This window comes from Ctenopharyngodon idella, chromosome 21 (genome assembly GCF_019924925.1).
Source record: "Ctenopharyngodon idella isolate HZGC_01 chromosome 21, HZGC01, whole genome shotgun sequence".
NCBI lineage: Eukaryota > Metazoa > Chordata > Actinopteri > Cypriniformes > Xenocyprididae > Ctenopharyngodon > Ctenopharyngodon idella.
The window spans coordinates 20394791-20415771 of NC_067240.1; the positions used below are offsets into that span (position 1 = coordinate 20394791).

Genomic DNA, 20981 nt, shown 5'->3' on the forward strand with positions numbered 1-20981 from the left:
TAACCTAGGTGACCTGAGGATTAAAGTGAGGAAAACCCTGCCGAGTAAACCTCCTCACTCCTCCATGACACTGCAACCAGTGGAGCTTCCAAAAGGGCCAGCAGTTTTCAGCAGCATAGAAGCAGATGGAGGCGATTAAGCACATCCTGCCCCGAGGACCAGCAGCTGCCTCCACCCAGTTGTCGGCCGCAGCGCCTCCACCTGCTCGTCACCGAGGGCGCCCCCCGCGGCTGCCTCCGCCCCTGCTCTACCTAAGCAGCAGCCTACACCTAGACGGCAGGTGGCCGGCCGCAAGGGGGAAGCCCAACCCGTCCAGGGAGATAGTGTCCGCACCACTCCCTCCCTTGGAGGAAGGCCGGGTGGAGAATCTTTTTTGTTTCCTTTTTTTTTTTTTTTTTTGTACCATTTAAAAAAAAAAAATAGAGCAGTTTCTTCTATCTCTTGGTCACAAGAGGGCGCAGTTGGCAGTGTTTGACGTGTTACAAACACCTTGCCACTCCATTTTCCCTCGCTCTTCACCAGCAGGCAGCAGCGTGTAGTTCAAGGACACCACCAGGCCTTCTCACACACCCTCTGCCCCACCCTGGAACCAGGTAAGTGTTGCGCAGCGCACGCAGACTCCACTTCAGGCCACCTCAGTGCCTCCCAAGGCGAGTCCCTACAGCCCCTACTTCATTGTACCCAAGAAAAGAGGTGGGTTATGGCCAATCTTGGACCTGCAAACCTTGAACCAGGCCCTGCACAAGCTCCCATTCAAATTAACGCAGAAACACATTTTTGAGTGCATCCGTCCCCGAAATTGGTCTGCAGCGATCGACCTGAAGGACGCATACTTTCATGTCTCGATTCTTCCTCGACACAGGCCATTCCTACGGTTTGCATTCAAGGGTCGGGCATATCAGTACAAGGTCCTACCCTTCGGGCTGTCCCTGTCTCCTCGTGTCTTTACGAAGGTCACGGAGGCAGCCATTGTTCCACTCTGAGAATGTGGTGTTCGCATTCTCAACTATCTCAACGACTGGCTGATACTTGCACAGTCTCAGGACCAGTTGTGCAAACACAGGGACATGGTGCTCCATCACCTCAGTCTGCTGGGACTTCGGGTCAACAGGGAAAAGAGCAAACTCTGTCTGTGAGTATTGCTGTGGTATTCATGGATGCCTCTGCCACAGGCTGGGGGGCCACGTACAACGGGCATGCAGTGTCGGGTCTGTGGATGGGGCCTAAACTGCATTGGTACATCAACTGCCTCGAGTTGCTAGCAGTACGTCTTGTGCTGGGCCGCCTCAAAGGGCTGCTACATGGGAAGCATGTGCTGGTCCATACGGATAATACTGCAACCATTGCATGCATCAACCGCCAGGGTGGTCTACGCTCCCGCCGCATGTGGCAACTCGCCCGCCATCTTCTCCTCTAGAGTCAGAAGCATCTGAGGTCATTTCGGGCCATTCACATCCCTGGCGTGCTCAATCGTGCAGCCAACGAGCTCTCACAACAGCCTGTGCTTCCGGGAGAGTGGCGACTCCATTGCCAGGTGGTCCAGCTGTTTTGAGACCTCTTTGGAGCCGCACAGGTAGACCTGTTTGCCTCTCCAGACTCGACCCATTGCCAGTTGTTTTATTCCCTGACCGAGGGCACCCTCGGCACGAATGCACTGGCACACAGCTGGCCCCAGGGCCTTCGCAAATATGCGTTCCCCACAGTAAGCCTTCTCGCACAGACACTGTGCAAAGTCAGGGAGGATGAGGAGCAGGTCTTGTTATTTGCACCATATTGACCCAACCGGGCTTGGTTCTCGGAACTTACGCTCCTCGCGACAGTCCCTGCCTTGGCTCATTCCTCTGAGGAAGGACCTGCTTTTTCAGAGATGGGGCACCCTATGGCACCCTCTGGAAACTTCATGTCTGGTCCCTGGATGGGACGCGGAGGTTCTAGGTGACCTACCCCAGTCAGTGGTAGACACCATCACTTCCGCCAGAGCCCCCTCTATGAGGCACCTCTATGCTTTGAAGTGGAACCTGTTCGTTGAATGGTGTTCTTCCCACCGGGAAGACCCCTGAAGATGTCCGGTCAGAGTCGTGCTTTCCTTCCTGCAAGACAGGTTGGAGTGAAGGCTGTCTCCCTCCACCCTGAAAGTGTATGTTGCCGCAATTGCCGCACATCATGATGCAGTTGATGGTAAGTCTCTTGGTAAGCATGACCTGGTCATCAGGTTCCTTAGAGGGGCGAGGAGGTTGAACCCTCCTCGTCCTACCTCAGTACCCTCTTGGGACCGGACTCTGGCATCTCACGGCACTGCAGAGACCTCCTATTGAACCTTTGCTGTCAGCTGAGTTCTGTCACTAAAGACAGTTCTCCTGTCTGCATTGGCTTCCATCAAGAGGGTAGGGGACCTGCATTTTCGGTCTACAAATCATGCCTAGAATTCGGGCCGGCCAACTCTCATGTTGTCCTGAGACCCTGGCCTGGATATGTGCCCAAGGCTCCTACCACTCCCTTCAGGGACCAGGTAGTGAGCAGCCTGCAAGCGCTGCCCTCAGAGGAGGCAGACCCAGCCCTAGCTTTTCTCTGTCCTGTCCGCGCACTGCGGCTGTATGTGGACAGATCGCAAAGCTTCAGGACCTCAAACCAGCTCTTTGTCTGTTACGGAGGCCAGCAGAAGGAAAAGGCTGTGTCCAAGCAGAGGCTAGCCCACTGGATAGTGGATGCTATTGTCTTGGCGTACCAATTCCAAGACGTGCCTTGCCCGTTCGGGTTAAGAGCGCACTCAACTAGAAGTGTTGCTTCCACCTGGGCGCTGGCTCAAGGCACCTCGCTGACAGATATTTGTAGAGCTGTGGGCTGGGCGACACCTAACATGTTCGCTAGGTTCTATAGCCTTTGTGTAGAGCAAGTATCTTCCTGTGTATTCATCATCAGTGCCCAGTAGCACGAAGGACCCATTCTAAGTGTCAGCTTGCAATGCTACTCCCGCCTGCTGGGCCGGATACGTGCGTCTGATGCCTAGCCTACACTTGCATGCATTGTGGAACCTGTGTTAGGCTGGGTGTCCATATGTAGTGATCCCTGCGGTGATCCCATATGCCTATTCTTCCACGGTAAGGTTACCCAGTCCGAATATGTGTTGAGTCTTGTATTCTGTCTGAAATATGTTTCTGGCCTCTTCATTGCATCTCATTGTTTAAGGGCCGCTCACTTAGAAAGTGCTTTTTAATTGTTGTTGCATGCACTAGAAAGATGTTTTTGACCTCTGCGTCATTGTTTTGTCTTTCTCTTTCAACAAGATCTTTCTATGTATGTCTGTCTGACAAACCATTTTATGCAGTTAATTCACTTTGCATTGAAAAGATGATTCAAAATGATCAAACAAGTATCTCTTCACTTTTTTTAAAATAATTAAGTAGAATTTAAAGTTGTATTTTTTTACTTTTACTCAAGTATGTTTTTGGCCAGATACTTGTACTTTAATTAAGAAAAAATTTCTTTACTTCTGTACTTTCACTTAAGTATTATTCTTGAGTACTTTTTACACCCGTTACTGTCACATGTAGGCAACCCTTTACTCTCAGTTGATTAATCCAAACATTGTTTACTCAAGGTATACAGGTTCCAAAATCGCAGTCTGAGGTAAGTTCAGTCAATCCAGAGTATGAAACTCAGAGTTAACAGTGACCACACAAAGACATTCTCAACCAAGCACCACATTCAGGAGTCACCATGGACACTTACGGGGCATTTGTGCAATCACTTTTTAATCTTATCTTTTATTCTTTAATCAGTTTTTTTTATAACTGTGAACAAGAATTATTGTCACAGTTATTCTTAATTTGATGTGTTTTGGTTTCAGTTTCAAGGACTTTTAGTATGCTTATCATTTCCTTTGTTTAATTTTCCACCGTGTATCGCCGTGGGACTTTTAGTGGAGTTCTACGGAATGGAGGAAAACCCTGCCCACGATCCTGCTGCTGAGGGTGAGTTACCACTGGCATTTGTGGATTATAAATGTTATGAAGATTTGGCTATGGATGTTTTGCCGAATCTCCCGTGCCCACTGGTCCCACCCTGAATCAAGTTTCCTGTGTCTTCATTGTCGCCTCTGGTCCCGCACAACTCTAAGTCGTCTGTGTTATCATTACCACTTGCTCTGCCCAGCACCAAGTCTGTGTCATCAACTCTGATCCCACCCAAACCCCCTCGCTTGCCTCCACATCCTGATTCAGACAGTCTGTAAGCCCAACCTCCACTGGTTCCCTTTGTGATGTTTAATAAAGCGACTTGGTTTCATTAACATCTGAGCTTTACTAACATCAAAGCTTTTTGACTGCACACAGGAGCAAATGGCTCAGACAGCACCAACAGGCTGGCTTCAATTCCTTGAACACTGCAATTTTACTGTACTATTTTCAAGCACTCGATTGCCACCTAAAGCCGGGTGCACACTGTGCGATTTATTATAGTCCTTTACGATTGTTGCTTGTCAGACTGTAGGAACATGATCCTCATGTCACACTGTGAATCTCAGCTGTCATTTATGTCAGACTGTACGACAGTCAGGGCGCGTTAAAAACGGATGCGTGCATGAAAAGTTGTCCGACGTTTTACATCATCCACCCATACACATTTGGTGACTGTGAGCTGCATACACGCGGGACTGATATGTTGGCTGACAAAGACATCTCTATCGTTAATTTTGATCACGGCTTGTCTTGAAAAACGAAGACAATATGATTCAGGCAGCTTTCATAAGTCAGATTGGGATCGCAACAGTCAAAGTATTATTATTCTAGTTTCATCTAGTTGAGGTTCATCACGCCGGTATGGGACGGTTTGTTGAGGATCTGTGCCATTGGCTGTCGTGTCGATGAGGCCTTCACAGGGAATGATCTAGTTGACACAACCAAGCCTTAAGGGATAAGGGACACATTACCTATAACAAAATTAAATTAAATTAATTTATATTAGTTTTATGTGAGTTAATTAACTTTTTTTTTTTTCTCATTACAAAGCCTTTATCACTAAATCCCTGTATCTATGTGGAGTTGTGACAATTTGTCCAGACCTTGTTTTCACCCTTTTTCGGTGAAATGATTGTCGGAGTACTCCAGTTTCAGATTGGATAAGGTAAGACAAGTGTTGTCTCGCATTTTCTGAGAATAGTGCCGGATCTTATGCAACTTTTTTCAGCATCCAGCTTGACTGCAAAGTTCCAGGTGGAATCTCCGGTAATGTTTCTTTTGTAATACTTTCTATAACTCCTTTTGGCCTTTTGATCCTCATTTCTCACTTGCCGAAGATCAGGCCATTCAGGTTGCAGGTGTGAATCTAACGTGGGAATGCCACCAAGGGATACGGGACATGGGACACATTACCTTGACACATTAAACAGTTTTATATCACACCCTTCAGCCCCTCAACTTTTCCACCAAAACCTGTTGTGTGGATCTGCCTCATGTCTTCTGGTCTCCAGCTCCGCCCAACCAAGAGGATCCACTGGCTCCGCCTCCAGCTTCTGAGCTTATCATTTCACCTCACTCTGTTGACCTGTCGTCTCCACCTTGGCTCCACCCTCCCTCGGCTCCACCATGGAACATCATCCTTATGGTTCCACCGGGCTCCCTCATCTCTCCAGCTCTGCCTTGGTCAGACATACCCTTCCTGCACCACAGACTTAAGAGCAGTGTGCTGAGCTCCATCTCTCCAACCCTGTGGCTCTGTCTGGCTCCACCTCAGTCCTCTGCTACCCTGGCTACACCTCGGATGCTCGTTGTGGTGGCTCAGCCTTGATCTCCAAAGCCATTGGTGTAGTTCGATACCATCAGCTCTCCATCTGCACCCTGATCTCCTCTTCCATTGGCTCCATCTCTGTCAGTCGTCCCCCTGGTGTCATTAGCCAATACTCCACCATGGCTTTTCCCTCCATTGACTCCTCCATGGGCTTTCATCCTGGCTGTGTTCTTGGTCCTCACCCAGCTACTCCTCCTATCCTCGCCTCCCTGGCTCCTCCCACCATCATCACCACTCTGGTTTCTTCTGCCGGAGCCTCTTCATTCGTCTGCCCCTCGTCTGCCTCCAGAGCCCACACCCTCCCTTCCTCATTTTAACTGTTATGGTGCGTGGATGCTGTATTCTTAATTTGATGTCTTTTTGGTTCCAGTTTCAAGGACTTTTAGTATGCTTATTGTTTTCCTCTTTATTTTTTTTTTTTTTTTTTTATTTTCCTGCTCTTTGTTTTTTTTTATGGTTATTGATTAATTAGCACACCTGCTTGAAGTTTGGTTCATTATTGTGCATTTAAGTCCCTCATTTCTTTCAGCTCTTTGTCCTGTATTGTTTGTGCTAAGCACACAATTCCGTTGAAGTTACCCATTTTGGATTAAACAAGTTTTCTTTGTTTAATAAACTTTGCTTCATTTTTGAACCCTGTTGTCTATCTTCATCATCTTTAGGCTAAAATGTGACAATTATATTGTTTGTTTCATGTGAATTTTAACTTAAAAAAGCATCTGTGCATGCAAAGATAATATGGCTGTATACATTTTTTTTTTATGTTTAGCCATTTTGCTAATTTCTTTCCACATTTCTTGTAAGGTGAGATTTATCACACATGTATTTTTATTAGAAAGACATTATATGAGACCCTGGACCACAAAACCGTAAGTTGCACGGGTATATTTGTAGCAATAGCCAATAATACATTTTATGGGTCAGAATTATTATTTTTTTATGCCAAAAAACATTAGGATATTAAATAAAGATCATGTTCCATGAAGATATTTTGTAAATTTTCTGCCATAAATATATCAAAAATTTATTTTTGTAAGTAATATGCGTTGCAAAGTACTCCCGTTTGCGTGTCTCGCTTTAAGAGCCAATAGTAACTGAAACCAAATAGGTAGCACAATAATTATTTTTGCAAACAAAATCAGAGACTTTACACATTCAGATCATGCCTCCAACATGCTCCTGTTGCATTATTTTCACCCTCTAATGAGTCTGCACAAATTGAGTTTACAACAAATACAGCATACAGGCAATAACTGTAAACAAATATGTAGATTTCAAGTGGCATTTTTACACATAACTTCATGAAACATACACAGATAGTAGAAAATGGCACAGCATTATTTAAAGCAGATTCTCACAATTAAAATTAGTTCAAAATCAACATTATCCCTTGCGTCGATCACAAAATATTCCTTATGGAAGAACAATTTTAAAAATGCCCATTAGGGGGCATCAAGGGCTAAACAAAAAGGATTCCAAATGCTGTAACTTTTGATTGCTTTATGCTATCATCACAAAATCTGATCCAGATGCAGCTCATATGTAGTAGAGCTTCATCAAAAAAGAATTTTCCTCCTATCTCATTTCCTTCCTGAATTATTGCGTGTCAAATAAGAAAGAAATGTAAAATTATAATAAAAAAATTATATATATTTGTTTGTTTTTATCAGCAATTTCTCAGCATGAGAAAGTACAATTGTAATGTAATTTATATTTTCTAAAAATTTAAAAAGTGTTCTATCAAACAATACCTTTTGACTCTCCTTGCTAGAGTTTTGGAGTTATGAGTCTTTACTTTTTTTGTTTGTCACTCAGGAAAAAAAAACAACTCTAAAAATGCCTTCAGGTCTTTAAAGGCGATTTTCTCAATATTTTGATTTTTTTGCACACTCAGATTCCGGATTTTCATATAGTTGTATCTCGAACAAATATTGTCCTATCCATACATCAATGGAAAGCTTAGTTATTCAGCTTTCAGATGATGTATAAATCTCAATTTCAAAAAATTGACCCTTAAGACTGGCTTTGTGGTCTAGGGTCACATATAGAAAATGTCCTGTTGAAAAAAAAACAAAAAAACAAAAAAAAAAAAACAGGGAAAATCCAGTACATCAGTCTGGAAATATTTTGCAAAATCTGTCATGCTCACTGGAGCCTCATCAATAGAGCATGTATGCGCTGAATACCTCTGAAGTAAACTAACCCTGGAGCAACTTACATATCCTGCAACCGAAAGTTGAGGTTATCCGCTTACTCTGAGGAAACTTACCCAGGTAAGTCGCATAAACTACTTTCTGGAATATCCCCCAGATTAACAAAATTTAAGTACAATGTTTGTTGTTATTGTTATTATTTACAGTGCACTATAGGCATAAGTGAGTTATTGAATCATAGTCATTTTTTTTAAATGTCTCAATTTATCTAGAATTGTTCAGCTTTAAAAATAATTTAATTAATAAATTGAACTTAAATTGTTTGAATGTGGTTCAGTGACTAACATAAATAGCCCAGTGATAGCATGAGAAGCAGTGCATGTCAGAGCAATTCAACAGTTCATGAAGAATGTCTGCACATTTGAAACGAGTTACGCATTGAGTTAAAATGGGGCGCTTATACTTCAATAATTCAAACTTAAATTCAGTAAGATGCAAGTATGGTTTGACATTTGCAAATTTTACTCATGTAAAATTCTTCTCTCTACTTGAAACATCTTCTTGACTAATTTAAAGAGTAGTTACACAGATTTGCCGCGAGTCAAAACTGGTCTAAGCGCGCAGAAGTCTCATCTTGTGAATAAATACTGATGTTTCTATCGGCCAATAAACCTTGTATTGATCACCAGGTAGCTATGCTTGTAGATGCAGCTAAAGTTTAGATGAATGAGTCCCTCTGACTATAATTTCTAAGGCCTTTTGCTCTGTAGAAAGGAAACCTTCATCCAAATCTACATTCATATAACACTGTACTGAGATTTTTCATCAGAAACAGGTTAAGCAATACTGCAATTGGTATTCCTTCAACCAAAGTAGAATAATCACTTCTGGTACAGTTTACATGCTGCTGAGCTGAGATTCCTTCGTCAAAACAGACTTACGCTCTAATACTGAAATTAGGTAAAATTAGGAATTTCGCTAAAATCAGATTAACTTTACACTGATACCATTTGACACATGTTAAGATGTGTTAAGACTCTTTCTGTTACAGCAGAGGTGTCAATTCAAGCTATAGTTTTATCTGCATCTAACAAGCCAGCAACCACCGATCTACATGCTAATCAAACATTGTGTCAAATGTCATGTCGGAATTATCAATTATTAAACACACTTTTAGTTGGACGGTGGTTTAAGCGAGTGGAGTTAACCCGCGCTAGCTTAACCAGCTCAATCTAGTGTCATAGTGACGTAGCTGGAGTTAGCAATTCCTTTGACAAGTCGTTGTCATGGAAATCAATGTGCAGCAGTGCCCAGTCGAACAGTGTATATACAGTGGGTACGGAAAGTATTCAGACCCCCTTAAATTTTTCACTCTTTGTTATATTGCAGCCATTTGCTAAAATCATTTAAGTTCATTTTTTTCCCTCATTAATGTACACACAGCACCCCATATTGACAGAAAAACACAGAATTGTTGACATTTTTGCAGATTTATTAAAAAGGAAAAACTGAAATATCACATGGTCCTAAGTATTCAGACCCTTTGCTGTGACACTCATATATTTAACTGAGGTGCATTTCTTCTGATCATCCTTGAGATGGTTCTACACCTTCATTTGAGTCCAGCTGTGTTTGATTATACTGATTGGACTTGATTAGGAAAGCCACACACCTGTCTATATAAGACCTTACAGCTCACAGTGCATGTCAGAGCAAATGAGAATCATGAGGTCAAAGGAACTGCCTGAAGAGCTCAGAGACAGAATTGTGGCAAGGCACAGATCTGGCCAAGGTTACAAAAAAATTTCTGCTGCACTTAAGGTTCCTAAGAGCACAGTGGCCTCCATAATCCTTAAATGGAAGACGTTTGGGACGACCAGAACCCTTCCTAGAGCTGGCCGTCCGGCCAAACTGAGCTATCGGGGGAGAAGAGCCTTGGTGAGACAGGTAAAGAAGAACCCAAAGATCACTGTGGCTGAGCTCCAGAGATGCAGTTGGGAGATGGGAGAAAGTTGTAGAAAGTCAACCATCACTGCAGCCCTCTACCAGTCGGGGCTTTATGGCAGAGTGGCCCGACGGAAGCCTCTCCTCAGTGCAAGACACATGAAAGCCCGCATGGAGGACTCCAAGATGGTGAGAAATAAGATTCTCTGGTCTGATGAGACCAAGATAGAACTTTTTGGCCTTAATTCTAAGCGGTATGTGTGGAGAAAACCAGGCACTGCTCATCACCTGTCCAATACAGTCCCAACAGTGAAGCATGGTGGTGGCAGCATCATGCTGTGGGGGTGTTTTTCAGCTGCAGGGACAGGACGACTGGTTGCAATCGAGGGAAAGATGAATGCGGCCAAGTACAGGGATATCCTGGACGAAAACCTTCTCCAGAGTGCTCAGGACCTCAGACTCGGCCGAAGGTTTACCTTCCAACAAGACAATGACCCTAAGCACACAGCTAAAATAACGAAGGAGTGGCTTCACAACAACTCCGTGACTGTTCTTGAATGGCCCAGCCAGAGCCCTGACTTAAACCCAATTGAGCATCTCTGGAGAGACCTAAAAATGGCTGTCCACCAACATTTACCATCCAACCTGACAGAACTGGAGAGGATCTGCAAGGAGGAATGGCAGAGGATCCCCAAATCCAGGTGTGAAAAACTTGTTGCATCTTACCCAAAAAGACTCATGGCTGTATTAGATCAAAAGGGTGCTTCTACTAAATACTGAGCAAAGGGTCTGAATACTTAGGACCATGTGACATTTCAGTTTTTCTTTTTTAATAAATCTGCAAAAATGTCAACAATTCTGTTTTTCTGTCAATATGGGGTGCTGTGTGTACATTAATGAGGAAAAAAAATGAACTTAAATGATTTTAGCAAATGGCTGCAATATAACAAAGAGTAAAAAATTTAAGGGGGTCTGAATACTTTCCATACCCACTGTATATCAAATGTCTGCAGGTTTCAAAATAGCTCGTTGTGGATGGTCATGAGCATTTGAGACTTACACATTCATTCAAGGTTCCCTTCCACTCAGTGAAATTCATATTTTACTAATGCAGACTCCTGCTTTTCTGCGAACACACATTTTCACCTACTTTAAAAGCTTTATGCCCTATGCTGACTAGGAACCTTTGTAGAAGCTATATGGAAGGCACTGTGTTTGCAGTTCAAGGTCACTGAGGTCTTAAGAACCCCTTCTGAGGGGCCTTGTGTGTTACAGGCCTTCTGTGTCAGGTCACATGAATGGCATTGTGTGAGGGCAGGTTGTGCTGCCTAAAAAGGTGACTAACTGGTGTAGGAAGCAAAGGTCCTGTTGGTGTCCTCCATTCATTCCAGGTTTGTCTGCGTCTGTGGCAGTAACCTTGGGACTTTCAGATCTGCCCTGCTTGGTGTCGAGGGCAGCACTCAATCTGTGTTCAGACTTCTGGGTCTGAGAAATCCTTTATGCTGACTGTTTCAGCTGCTAATAGTCTGATTGGAGGTTTTCTGGCTGTTAAGTCAGAAATCGTCGTGATTCCAGTTGGATGTGATCCAGAACAGAGAGCCTGTCTTGGTGGGTCACACCAGTCAGGGACTTAGGGCAAAAGGAATGTCATATGTTGGCATGGGCGCTGTGGTCTTCTAGGCTGCAGGCTCTTGCCCCTCCCCCCTTTTGTGTAGGGCTGGGGGGAGCTTGTGCTGCTGCTGTGAAGTCCATCAGGGTGCATGTTCCTCGTGTGGTCCATTTGCAGTTGGTCGGACTGCCGGACTGTCGGACCACAACGAGTTTGTCTCCCACGCTGCTGAATTGCTGAGTCAGTGTTTGGATTTCAGCTCTGCATGCGGATGGCCTTCAAGGGCCTTAGCTTTAGTGTCTCTTTAAATTCAAACAGTTCTTTACGTTCTTTAAATGGCGAAGTTCAACAGCTGTCAGAGCCTCCTGAAGACTGGTGAACTCCCTCAGATGCTCTGCTCTGTTAGGCTCAGGCCGGGTGTCAAGTGTCCGCTGGTGCTGCCGACCTCGCCGTCCCTTTCTCTGGTTGAAGGGTGTCCATCACATTGTTCTGCTGGGTCTCCAGGGGGTCCTGGATGGCAGGGCTGGATGTCCTAGGCAAACTGGCACACTTATGGGGACACGAGAGAGAGAGAGAGAGAGAGAGAGAGAGAGATGGCACAGGCAAATGCAAGTTCGTACAGCTATGTGGGCCATGTAGGGAGTGAATAGCTGAAGTGGGGGAAGCCGGTATGAGACTTAGTGCTGGTCACATCTAAGAGGTTTGAGTATCTTTGTTGACAGCTGTAAGCTGTGTTGACTGATGACTGGGCTGGTACATGTCGTTAAACTATACTCAGAATACTGATGGTTCTTTTCCATAGGTTGTCACCATGAGGGTAACGAATAGAACAAACTGTTAGAAAAAAACAAAAAACAAAAAAAAACAATAAGATGAAATCAGAAAGGGGAAAGGAAGAAAAGAGGGTTTTACCTATTTAGTTTTGCTAGGAGATATGGTTAAGCAGGTGTCACTTGTTCAAGTAATCACCTAATCTCTAGGCTAACAGAGAAACACCAAATGCCTTGAGGTCAAAAGGAAAAGAAACAAAGGGAAGAGTTTCTAGTCCTTTCCGGAGCCAAAAGTGCATTGGATGGTGGCCGTACTTCATGTACTCGGCACTAAGAAGTGAGGAGGGGTAGCTAAGAGATAGGAATTAGGATAGTAATAACCTATAACTCATTATACCTCATTAAGGAAACAACAGTTTCTAGAACTACTGTAATCCTATAAAAAGAGGGAAGATGGTGATGGTGAAATAACAAAATAAATAGGGTAAAAGCAGAAGGTCCTTTTAGCTCTAGGGAACCTAAAGGGGAGGTGAATACCCAAGTTGATTTAATTAAATGCTAAGTTTAATTAAATCCAACTTGGCTGAATAGAGATATTCAGGCTTAAACAAAAGAAAGTGAATGAAATAAAATAATGTCTTATTTTATTTCATTCACTTTCTTTTGTTTAAGCCTCATCTTAAACAAAAGAGGAGGAATAAAGAGGAGGAATAAAATAAAGAGGAGGAATCATAGAGGAGGAATAAAGTCGAAATAAAAATGAAATTAGAATTTTCTTATAGATTTAGGAATCTAAAAGGAAAGGTAAATAGACAAAATTGATTTAATTAAATTTTCAAATTTAACTAAATTCAACTTGGCTGAATAGAGATACTCAGACTTAACAAAGTGAGTGACACCACACGCACACACACGCAAATGGTTTAAACCAGAGATGGGTGCCTTTGAGGCGTGCCTTGTGAAGCTACGGAACCCATGTGAATCATTTGTCTTGCATCAGTGATTCGGAGCGTGTGTCAAACTTCTAAAGTCACGTGATTTCAGTAAACGAGGCTTCATGATGTGTCATAGCTGTTTCAAAATGATTTGAAATGTCAATGGTTCATCTCTAAGTCCCACGAACCCATGTCTGTACATGATTTGTATATGAAATGTGTATAACACATTTAAATGACGCATTTGATAAAGGGAAGAGACGTATTGTCATGTTTGTCTGATATAGCCCAGTTTTCATTAACAAGTTGTACAGTTTACTGAAATACTGTGTCTTAACAGAAACCTCATGTTTAAGGATATTAGATGATTCGTTGATCACCTTTAATTGATTACAACTTCAATAAAACATTTGTGAATGGTTTATTAAAGATGTTTCGTTAAGTTAAGTCTTCACTACGCTTACTGTTCTGACCCGCAAGGGGCGCTTTGAGCGGTTCGAAAAAGTGAAGCGTTTGTGACGCAATTGATTCGTTTGATTTGGAGCTTCACAAAGCTTTGTGCCCCATCAACAGTTCAAATCAAAATCCCTCCTAAAAAGGGTCCCAAAGTCTATAGAGCCTTTGGTTTGAATGTTACACTTCACGCTCGCACGTGTCTAGGTGCTAGCAGGGTGCTAGCAGCTTTTAGTCGAGGTAAAGGGTTTTAACTTGTAGGGTATATGTGTAGGGTTGCTAGAGAGCTAGATTTGGCTACACGCGGTTGTTGTTTGCACAACGGTCTGTGACGCGGGTGCTGTTATCAGACTTTTAGAGGTGTCTGCTCTAACACGCTCTGTTGTCATGTGTTGCCAGGAGACCAATGCCAGCTTGCAACACAATCAGAATAGAGCAGAATTCTAACCGTGCTGCAAGTCCGCATGGAGAACTCCAGTGTGGCCACACATAACTCACAAATCACAACAGCACATCACTTCACAGACAATGGTGAATTACTAGGTAGCTAAGCTAGAATTTACACCACAAATTCGATGCGAGTGTTTCATATGAGCGGTCCAGCGCATTAATATGAATACAGTGATGTAACGAATAGTAAAAAGGCCTTAATCGATGACTGAGGAGCATCGCCCAGAACACCATTACAAACACTGTAGTGAGATTTCTTCGTCACACAGGTAAATTTATGCTGCTTAAGCTGGGATTCCGTCATCAGAAAATGGCTTATGCATTTAAAGCTGAAAGTGGGGGTTTCTTCGCGCAAGATCAGGTTAGTTTATTCTGGTACCCTTTTGCATGCGCTGCTAATCTGAGGTTCCATCGTCAGAAAAAGTCTTACGCTCATTTAGCAAATAAAGTTATGATTTCTTCGATAATTTAAAACATGCATTATAGCATCGAGGAACTTTCTGCCATTCAAGGGAACGCGCATACAAGCCATAGTTTTGCTGATTTTATCAATGTGTGTGTGTGTTTCTTTGTAATCTACAGGTTTTCTTTTGCTAATTGTTTTGTGCCCAAGATTTAATTAGATTGTTTTAAAATATATTAATACATTTCTCTCTGTTTTTGTTTGGCAGCTGTAGTACCTTTTATGGTTATTAGTAGAGCAGAAATTAAAATCACAAAATTACAAATTAAAATAAATATGCACAGACTACATTTTAATTGGTAAGATGAATCTAAACTCAGTAGTTGGCCTAAAGTATATTGATTTACCCCATTACAATAGTCCATTTACAGTTACTATCATAAAAATACACTTACTTGTAGGCACATTTAATGTCCAACATCAAATATTTTATCAAAATGTATATTTTAGTCAGAATTATTGCGCTTCTATTGCGTCCCACCTGTTTAGCGCGCATGCGCGCAGCAGCGCTCGTTCACTGTGAAGTTTAGCAGCAAAATGGAAATATTTGCATGACTTTCTAACATTTACAGATGGAGAATAAACTTGTGAAAAGTAAGTTATGCACTGAGGAAAACACCATGTCTCAAATGCATAAAATATCACAAAATGTATGCTGTTTCCTATGGTGGATCGATTTGATCCATGATCGACCTCTAGGGCTGCTTAAGAAAAGTGTGCACATTATCTTGACTAGGTAAACCTGGATCAAATTAGCGGGACTGCGTGAACGTCAATTAGCTTTTATGAAACCGCTTTAGCCCTAACTCATTTGTTAGGTTCATTCAAGTCAGGTTTGGGAGTTTAATCCTCGCTTTTCTTAGCGTCTTTTATGAAACAGCCCTCAGATCAGACAATCTGGATGCTTCCTCAGTCCAAAACTGAGCAACAGGTGGACACTCCCACATCATAGAGTACAGGTTGGGTTGGTTAATCTCGTCATTAAATGGAGCTTGTGAGGGGTTAAATATGTTTTATGTACAAAGTTGAAATGTATCTGTTGGTGGTCAGGATTATGAGAGACCTCCTTTATAATTACAAAATGCTATAATGTTTTAATCTTGTGTTTATTGCTTTCATTCATGTTTATCAGTTGTGTGATTACAATTATGACCCTTCATGCTTCATACTTCTTATTTTACTTGGTGGCCGTGCCTGTGGCTGTGCCCTAAAGTAGGGAGGAGTCTTTTTCACTTACAAGGACAAAAAGTTCATTCATTGAAATGAGTACTATGAGAAGATGGAACAGATGATCTGCTGAACCTTTTCAGTCTTTGTTAATCACATAATCTTAACCCTCTGGCGTCTGAGGGTATTTTGGGGCCCTGGAGAAGTTTTGACATGCCCTGACATTTGTGCTTTTTTTAGTTGCTTATAAACATATAAAAATAAATAAAAATAAAAAATTTAAGTCACTGAAATAAGGCCACAAAACACATACTGAATATGTGTCCACAAGACTTCTGAGTTTTTGAGGTTGTAGCCTAGAGTTTTGCTTCAACATGATATGAAAAATCATCCTGCCTACTCATTCACAATAATAATATATTGATTGAAATTTTGTAAGAAACTTTTTGTTTAGAAAGACAGTATATATGCGTGAAGGCATGGATAATACTAAATAATTCTGTGATTCACACCTGAGGAGACAATGACCCGCATAATGAGCCGCATAATGAGCCTTTCAGTCAGGTATGTGATAGGGAAATAAAAAATGTGAGAACAAAGTAGTTTATTTTGTAGTTTATTTAGAATATAGTTAACAATATAAATGAGAGTCAAAGGCACATTTTGAGTACACAGTTATACCTGGAAAAAATCCTGTTCAAAGATATACAGTATCTCAAAGAAGTGAGTACACACCTCACATTGTTGTAAATATTTTATTATATCTTTTCATGTGACAACACTGAAGAAATTACACTTTGCTACAATGCAAAGTAGTGAGTGTACAGCTTGTATAACAGTGTAAATTTCAACACACAGCCATTAATGTCTAAACCGCTGGCCACAAAAGTGAGTACACCCCTAAGTGAAAATGTCCAAATTGGGCCTAATTAGCCAATTTCTCTCCCTGGTGTCATGTGACTTATTAGTGTTACAAGGTCTCAGGTGTGAATGGGGAGCAGGTCTGTTAAATTTGGTGTTATCGCTCTCACTCTCTCATACTGGTCACTGGAAGTTCAACATGGCACCTCATGGCAAAGAACTCTCTGAGGATCTGAAAAAAAAAAAATGTTGCTCTACATAAAGATGGTGTAGGCTATAAGAAGATTGCCAAGACCCTGAAACTGAGCTGCAGCATGGTGGCCAAGACCATACAGCAGTTTAACAGGACAGGTTCCACTCAGAACAGGCCTCGCCATGGTCAACCAAAGAAGTTGAGTGCACGTGCTCAGAAAGCCCGCAAACAAAAAAGCCCGCAAACAGTTTGCTGAAGACAAGCAGACTAAGGACATGGATTACTGGAACCATGTCCTGTGGTCTGATGAGACCAAGATAAACTTATTTGGTTCAGATGGTTTCAAGCGTGTGTGGCGGCAACCAGGTGAGGAGTACAAAGACAAGTATGTCTTGCCTACAGTCAAGCAAGTTCATTGAGGGAACCATGAATGAGCAGAGCATGATCCCCTCCCTTCAGAGACTGGGCCACAGGGCAGTATTCCAACATGATAACGACCACTGCCTTGCTAAAGAAGCTGAGGGTAAAGGTGATGGACTGGCCAAGCATGTCTCCAGACCTAAACCCTATTGAGCATCTGTGGGGCATCCTCAAATGGAAGGTGGAGGAGCGCAAGGTCTCTAACATCCACCAGCTCTGTGATGTCGTCATGGAGGAGTGGAAGAGGACTCCAGTGGCAACCTGTGAAGCTCTGGTGAACTCCATGCCCAAGAGGGTTAAGGCAGTGCTAGAAAATAATGGTGGCCACACATAAATATTGACACTTTGGGCCCAATTTGGACATTTTCACTTAGGGGTGTACTCACTTTTGTGGCCAGCGGTTTAGACATTAATGGCTGTGTGTTGAGTTATTTTGAGGGGACAGCAAATTTACACTCTTATACAAGCTGTACACTCACTACTTTACATTGTAGCAAAGTGTCATTTCTTCAGTGTTGTCACATGAAAAGATATAATAAAATATTTACAAAAATGTGAGGAGTGTACTCACTTCTGTGAGATACTGTAAGTGAACATCGCTTAACTGGCATTCCAAGGTGTTTGGTGTTTCAATGCACTGAAGAAAAGTGATATACCTGAATGCATCTCTTTTTTTTTTTTTTTTTTTTTTTTAAATACATCCTCTGTAACAATGTATAATTCAAAGTAATTAGATCATGCACTTGAAATGCTGAATAGAACAAATTAACTGTAATTATTAGTATTTATTGAGTGTTTAGTCTATATCCATGAATTATACTGACTGTTATCCTATATTTATCAGATACATACATTTGACTTATTAACTGCTTTGTCACATAATTACACAAAAAATGTTTAGAAAGAAACTTCTATAAAATACATATTAAAGTATATTTCACATTTAAAATCTGCATTCAAAGAAAATGTTTACACATCACAGTGACTGCTTTCTTACATGAATATGTAAATAAATGGAAATCAGTTAGAATAAACTTTTTTTCTGCAGAGTTTTAACATTCTTTGTCTTATTTCCTTGGCTTGCAAACCATATATTATGGGATTCAATCCAGGTGGTATAACATGAAACATTACACTAGCAAACTTCCTATTGTCAGAGTATTCAGGAAAACGATGCAGTACAATAACTGAGAATCCACAGGCTATCAAGATTACATAAACAGCCAAGTGAGTGCAGCACGTTTTGATGGCTTTGCTGTTGGTTGCTTTGTTTTTGCTTTTTAAACATACCATTGCTATTCTGATATATGTCAATAACACCCACCCCAGTGAGGAGGTGAGTAAAACCACAGTAAAAGTTAACCCATATACATTATTAATAACTGTATTTTCACAGGACAGTTTAAATAGTGAAGCATTGTCACAAAAGTGGTTTTGAATCACAGATCTGCAGTGAGACAGACGCACACTGAGACTGATCAGAATTCCCACCAGCACTACTGCAGCACCCCAAGCTCCTGCCGACAGTTTAATCATCATTTTATTGCTCATTATAGTTGGGTATCGCAGTGGATTGCATATGGCCACATATCTGTCAAAGGCCATGATCATTAGAATAGTATGGGATGTTGTTCCATATAAATGTGTAAAAAAAGCTTGGATAACACACTCCACATATGTGATGTAGCGCTCAGAGGGGTCTGTTATTAAGTCCTTCAGTAAACGCGGCATAAGGACAATTACTCCCATTACATCATTCACTGGCAAGTGACAGAAAAGAATGTGCATAGGCTGGTGTAAACTTTTTTCTGCTGAGATCTGAATCAAAATCCCAATGTTAGACACCATTGTAAAGACAAAAGCAATCAATAGAAAAATGAACGTGAGCTTGCTGGACTGAGGTGGGACTTTCAGTCCCTCCAGTAAGAGTACACTGTATCTGAAAGTCAGGTTGTCCATTTGTGACCTAAACAGAAAACAAACAGATAATTTGATAAGACTTGTAATTTGTACTAACAGCATATTATCTCAAAGTATTGCTTTAGAAGTAGATCATTTAAGCTTCCTGAGAGTCACCATATTATGTACTGATGTTCAAAAGATACTACAGATAGTAGAGTTTTCTTAGTTATTTCATTCTTATTCCATTTCTTCCTACGGAAATATTACTACTTATTATTTTCAAGATGACCATACAATTGTGTAATATGAGTTTGATATTGAGAAAGTTGCTAATATTGTTAATATTATAATAATGTATATCATATTGATAATCAATATATCATATTGATGATATGACTACTAATATTCTTTACTTACTAAGGCAGATGACTGATTGATAGAAACGGTGTTGTCACGTCACTTTATATATAGAGGCATGTAACTACTGCACCCTCTCTTAACTCAGTGTTACTCTGTTATCTTGAGGTTTAAGAGCACAACCTGTGTGTCTGGTAAAATTTAGCCAGTTTGTCCTTTTTATTAGTGTAACTACAACTTGAGTCTTATCATCATATCCCAAATGGCCCAAATGAGAAAGTACATTTTAGCTCTCTTTGCTGTGATTGGTGCACTGCTACCTCCACCAGCAGCATCACCAACACCTCTACATGGATATCTTATCCTAAACTAAGTGAAAAGAGTGATTTGACTAAAAATACTAGAAACTTTAAGCATTACTAAATGGATTCTTGCTATAATATTTTAAAATTAGTATTTTTGAAAATATGTACTTTACTATGATGACGAGCCTTTTTAAATCAACTTAGTGATATTCAACCAGATTTTTTAATGTTGAATCTACTTAAGTAGAATGCAAAAAATGGCAAAATAAACCTGTGAACTTCCAATGGGGCCAAGATTTGGCTTAAGAAGTAACATTAATCTCCACAATGGTGACTTCAAATAAAACGTCTCAAGTTGTGCATGTAACCATGTAACCATGTAACCAACGTGATACCTTTTGGCCTGCTGTATATATTAGGCCCTTGCAGTGGTGGCTCAGGACCAAAGGGTTTTCCCCAAGGGGCAACCCATTTCGCATGATCAAGGTCACACGGTGATGCCTTCGTGCCTTAGACATGTGGAAGTAACGTTGATTCCTGTCCCAAGGCCCAGTGTTGGGGGCTCCTTGTCGTTGCTTAGTGCTAATGACAGATGCTTCCCACACAGGTTGGGAAGCGATCCTGGATGGACGCTCAGCACAAGGCCTGTGGAGGGGCCATCATCTCACATGGCACATGAATTGTCTAGAAATTATGGCAGTGTTTTTAGCATTAAAACACTTCCTCCCAGACTCAGGGGCCACCGTGCAATAATAACGAGCTTTTTATTTCAAAAACGTTTGTTATTAATTTACTTCCATACATTATCATTGATTTTTTTTTTTTTTTTTTTTTTTTGATGAAATCTCAACATTGTTTCAACAGTAACAATAAAAATATCACTTTGTAATGTTGAATCGATAATATTACCATTGATTTGTGGTTGAAATCTCAACATTGCTTCAACATTAACTGAGGGTGCAAGAGATACTGAAGGAACATTACTTTGTAACGTTAATTCAATGCAAATAGTGTTGACACATCAACACTGACTCAACATTGTTTCAATGATTACATGATATCTGGGTAGTACAAACCATTGAACATCAGTTACTTCTATCCCTCACAGCCTCATTTTCATTCCTATCAAAAATTGCATATGGTGCTACCCTGACTAAGGTCTATCTCATTGGCCACAGAATCAGCTTGTGCTGTGTAGTAAATTATGTGATTGCT

General features: G+C 41.4%; 2 protein-coding genes across 2 annotated transcripts in view; one reads left to right on the top strand and one right to left on the bottom strand.

Moving 5' to 3' along the window:
- The window catches only part of slco2b1 (solute carrier organic anion transporter family, member 2B1), a 207573-nt gene that overhangs the window by 90592 nt on the left and 96000 nt on the right, over positions 1–20981 (top strand). The gene's annotated exons all lie outside the window — the stretch shown is intronic.
- On the bottom strand, positions 17636–19167 carry LOC127503380 (olfactory receptor 13H1-like). Its single transcript, XM_051877074.1, has one exon. It carries the CDS (start codon positions 19159–19161, stop codon positions 18223–18225), a length of 939 nt encoding a protein of 312 aa, XP_051733034.1. The 5' UTR covers positions 19162–19167; the 3' UTR covers positions 17636–18222.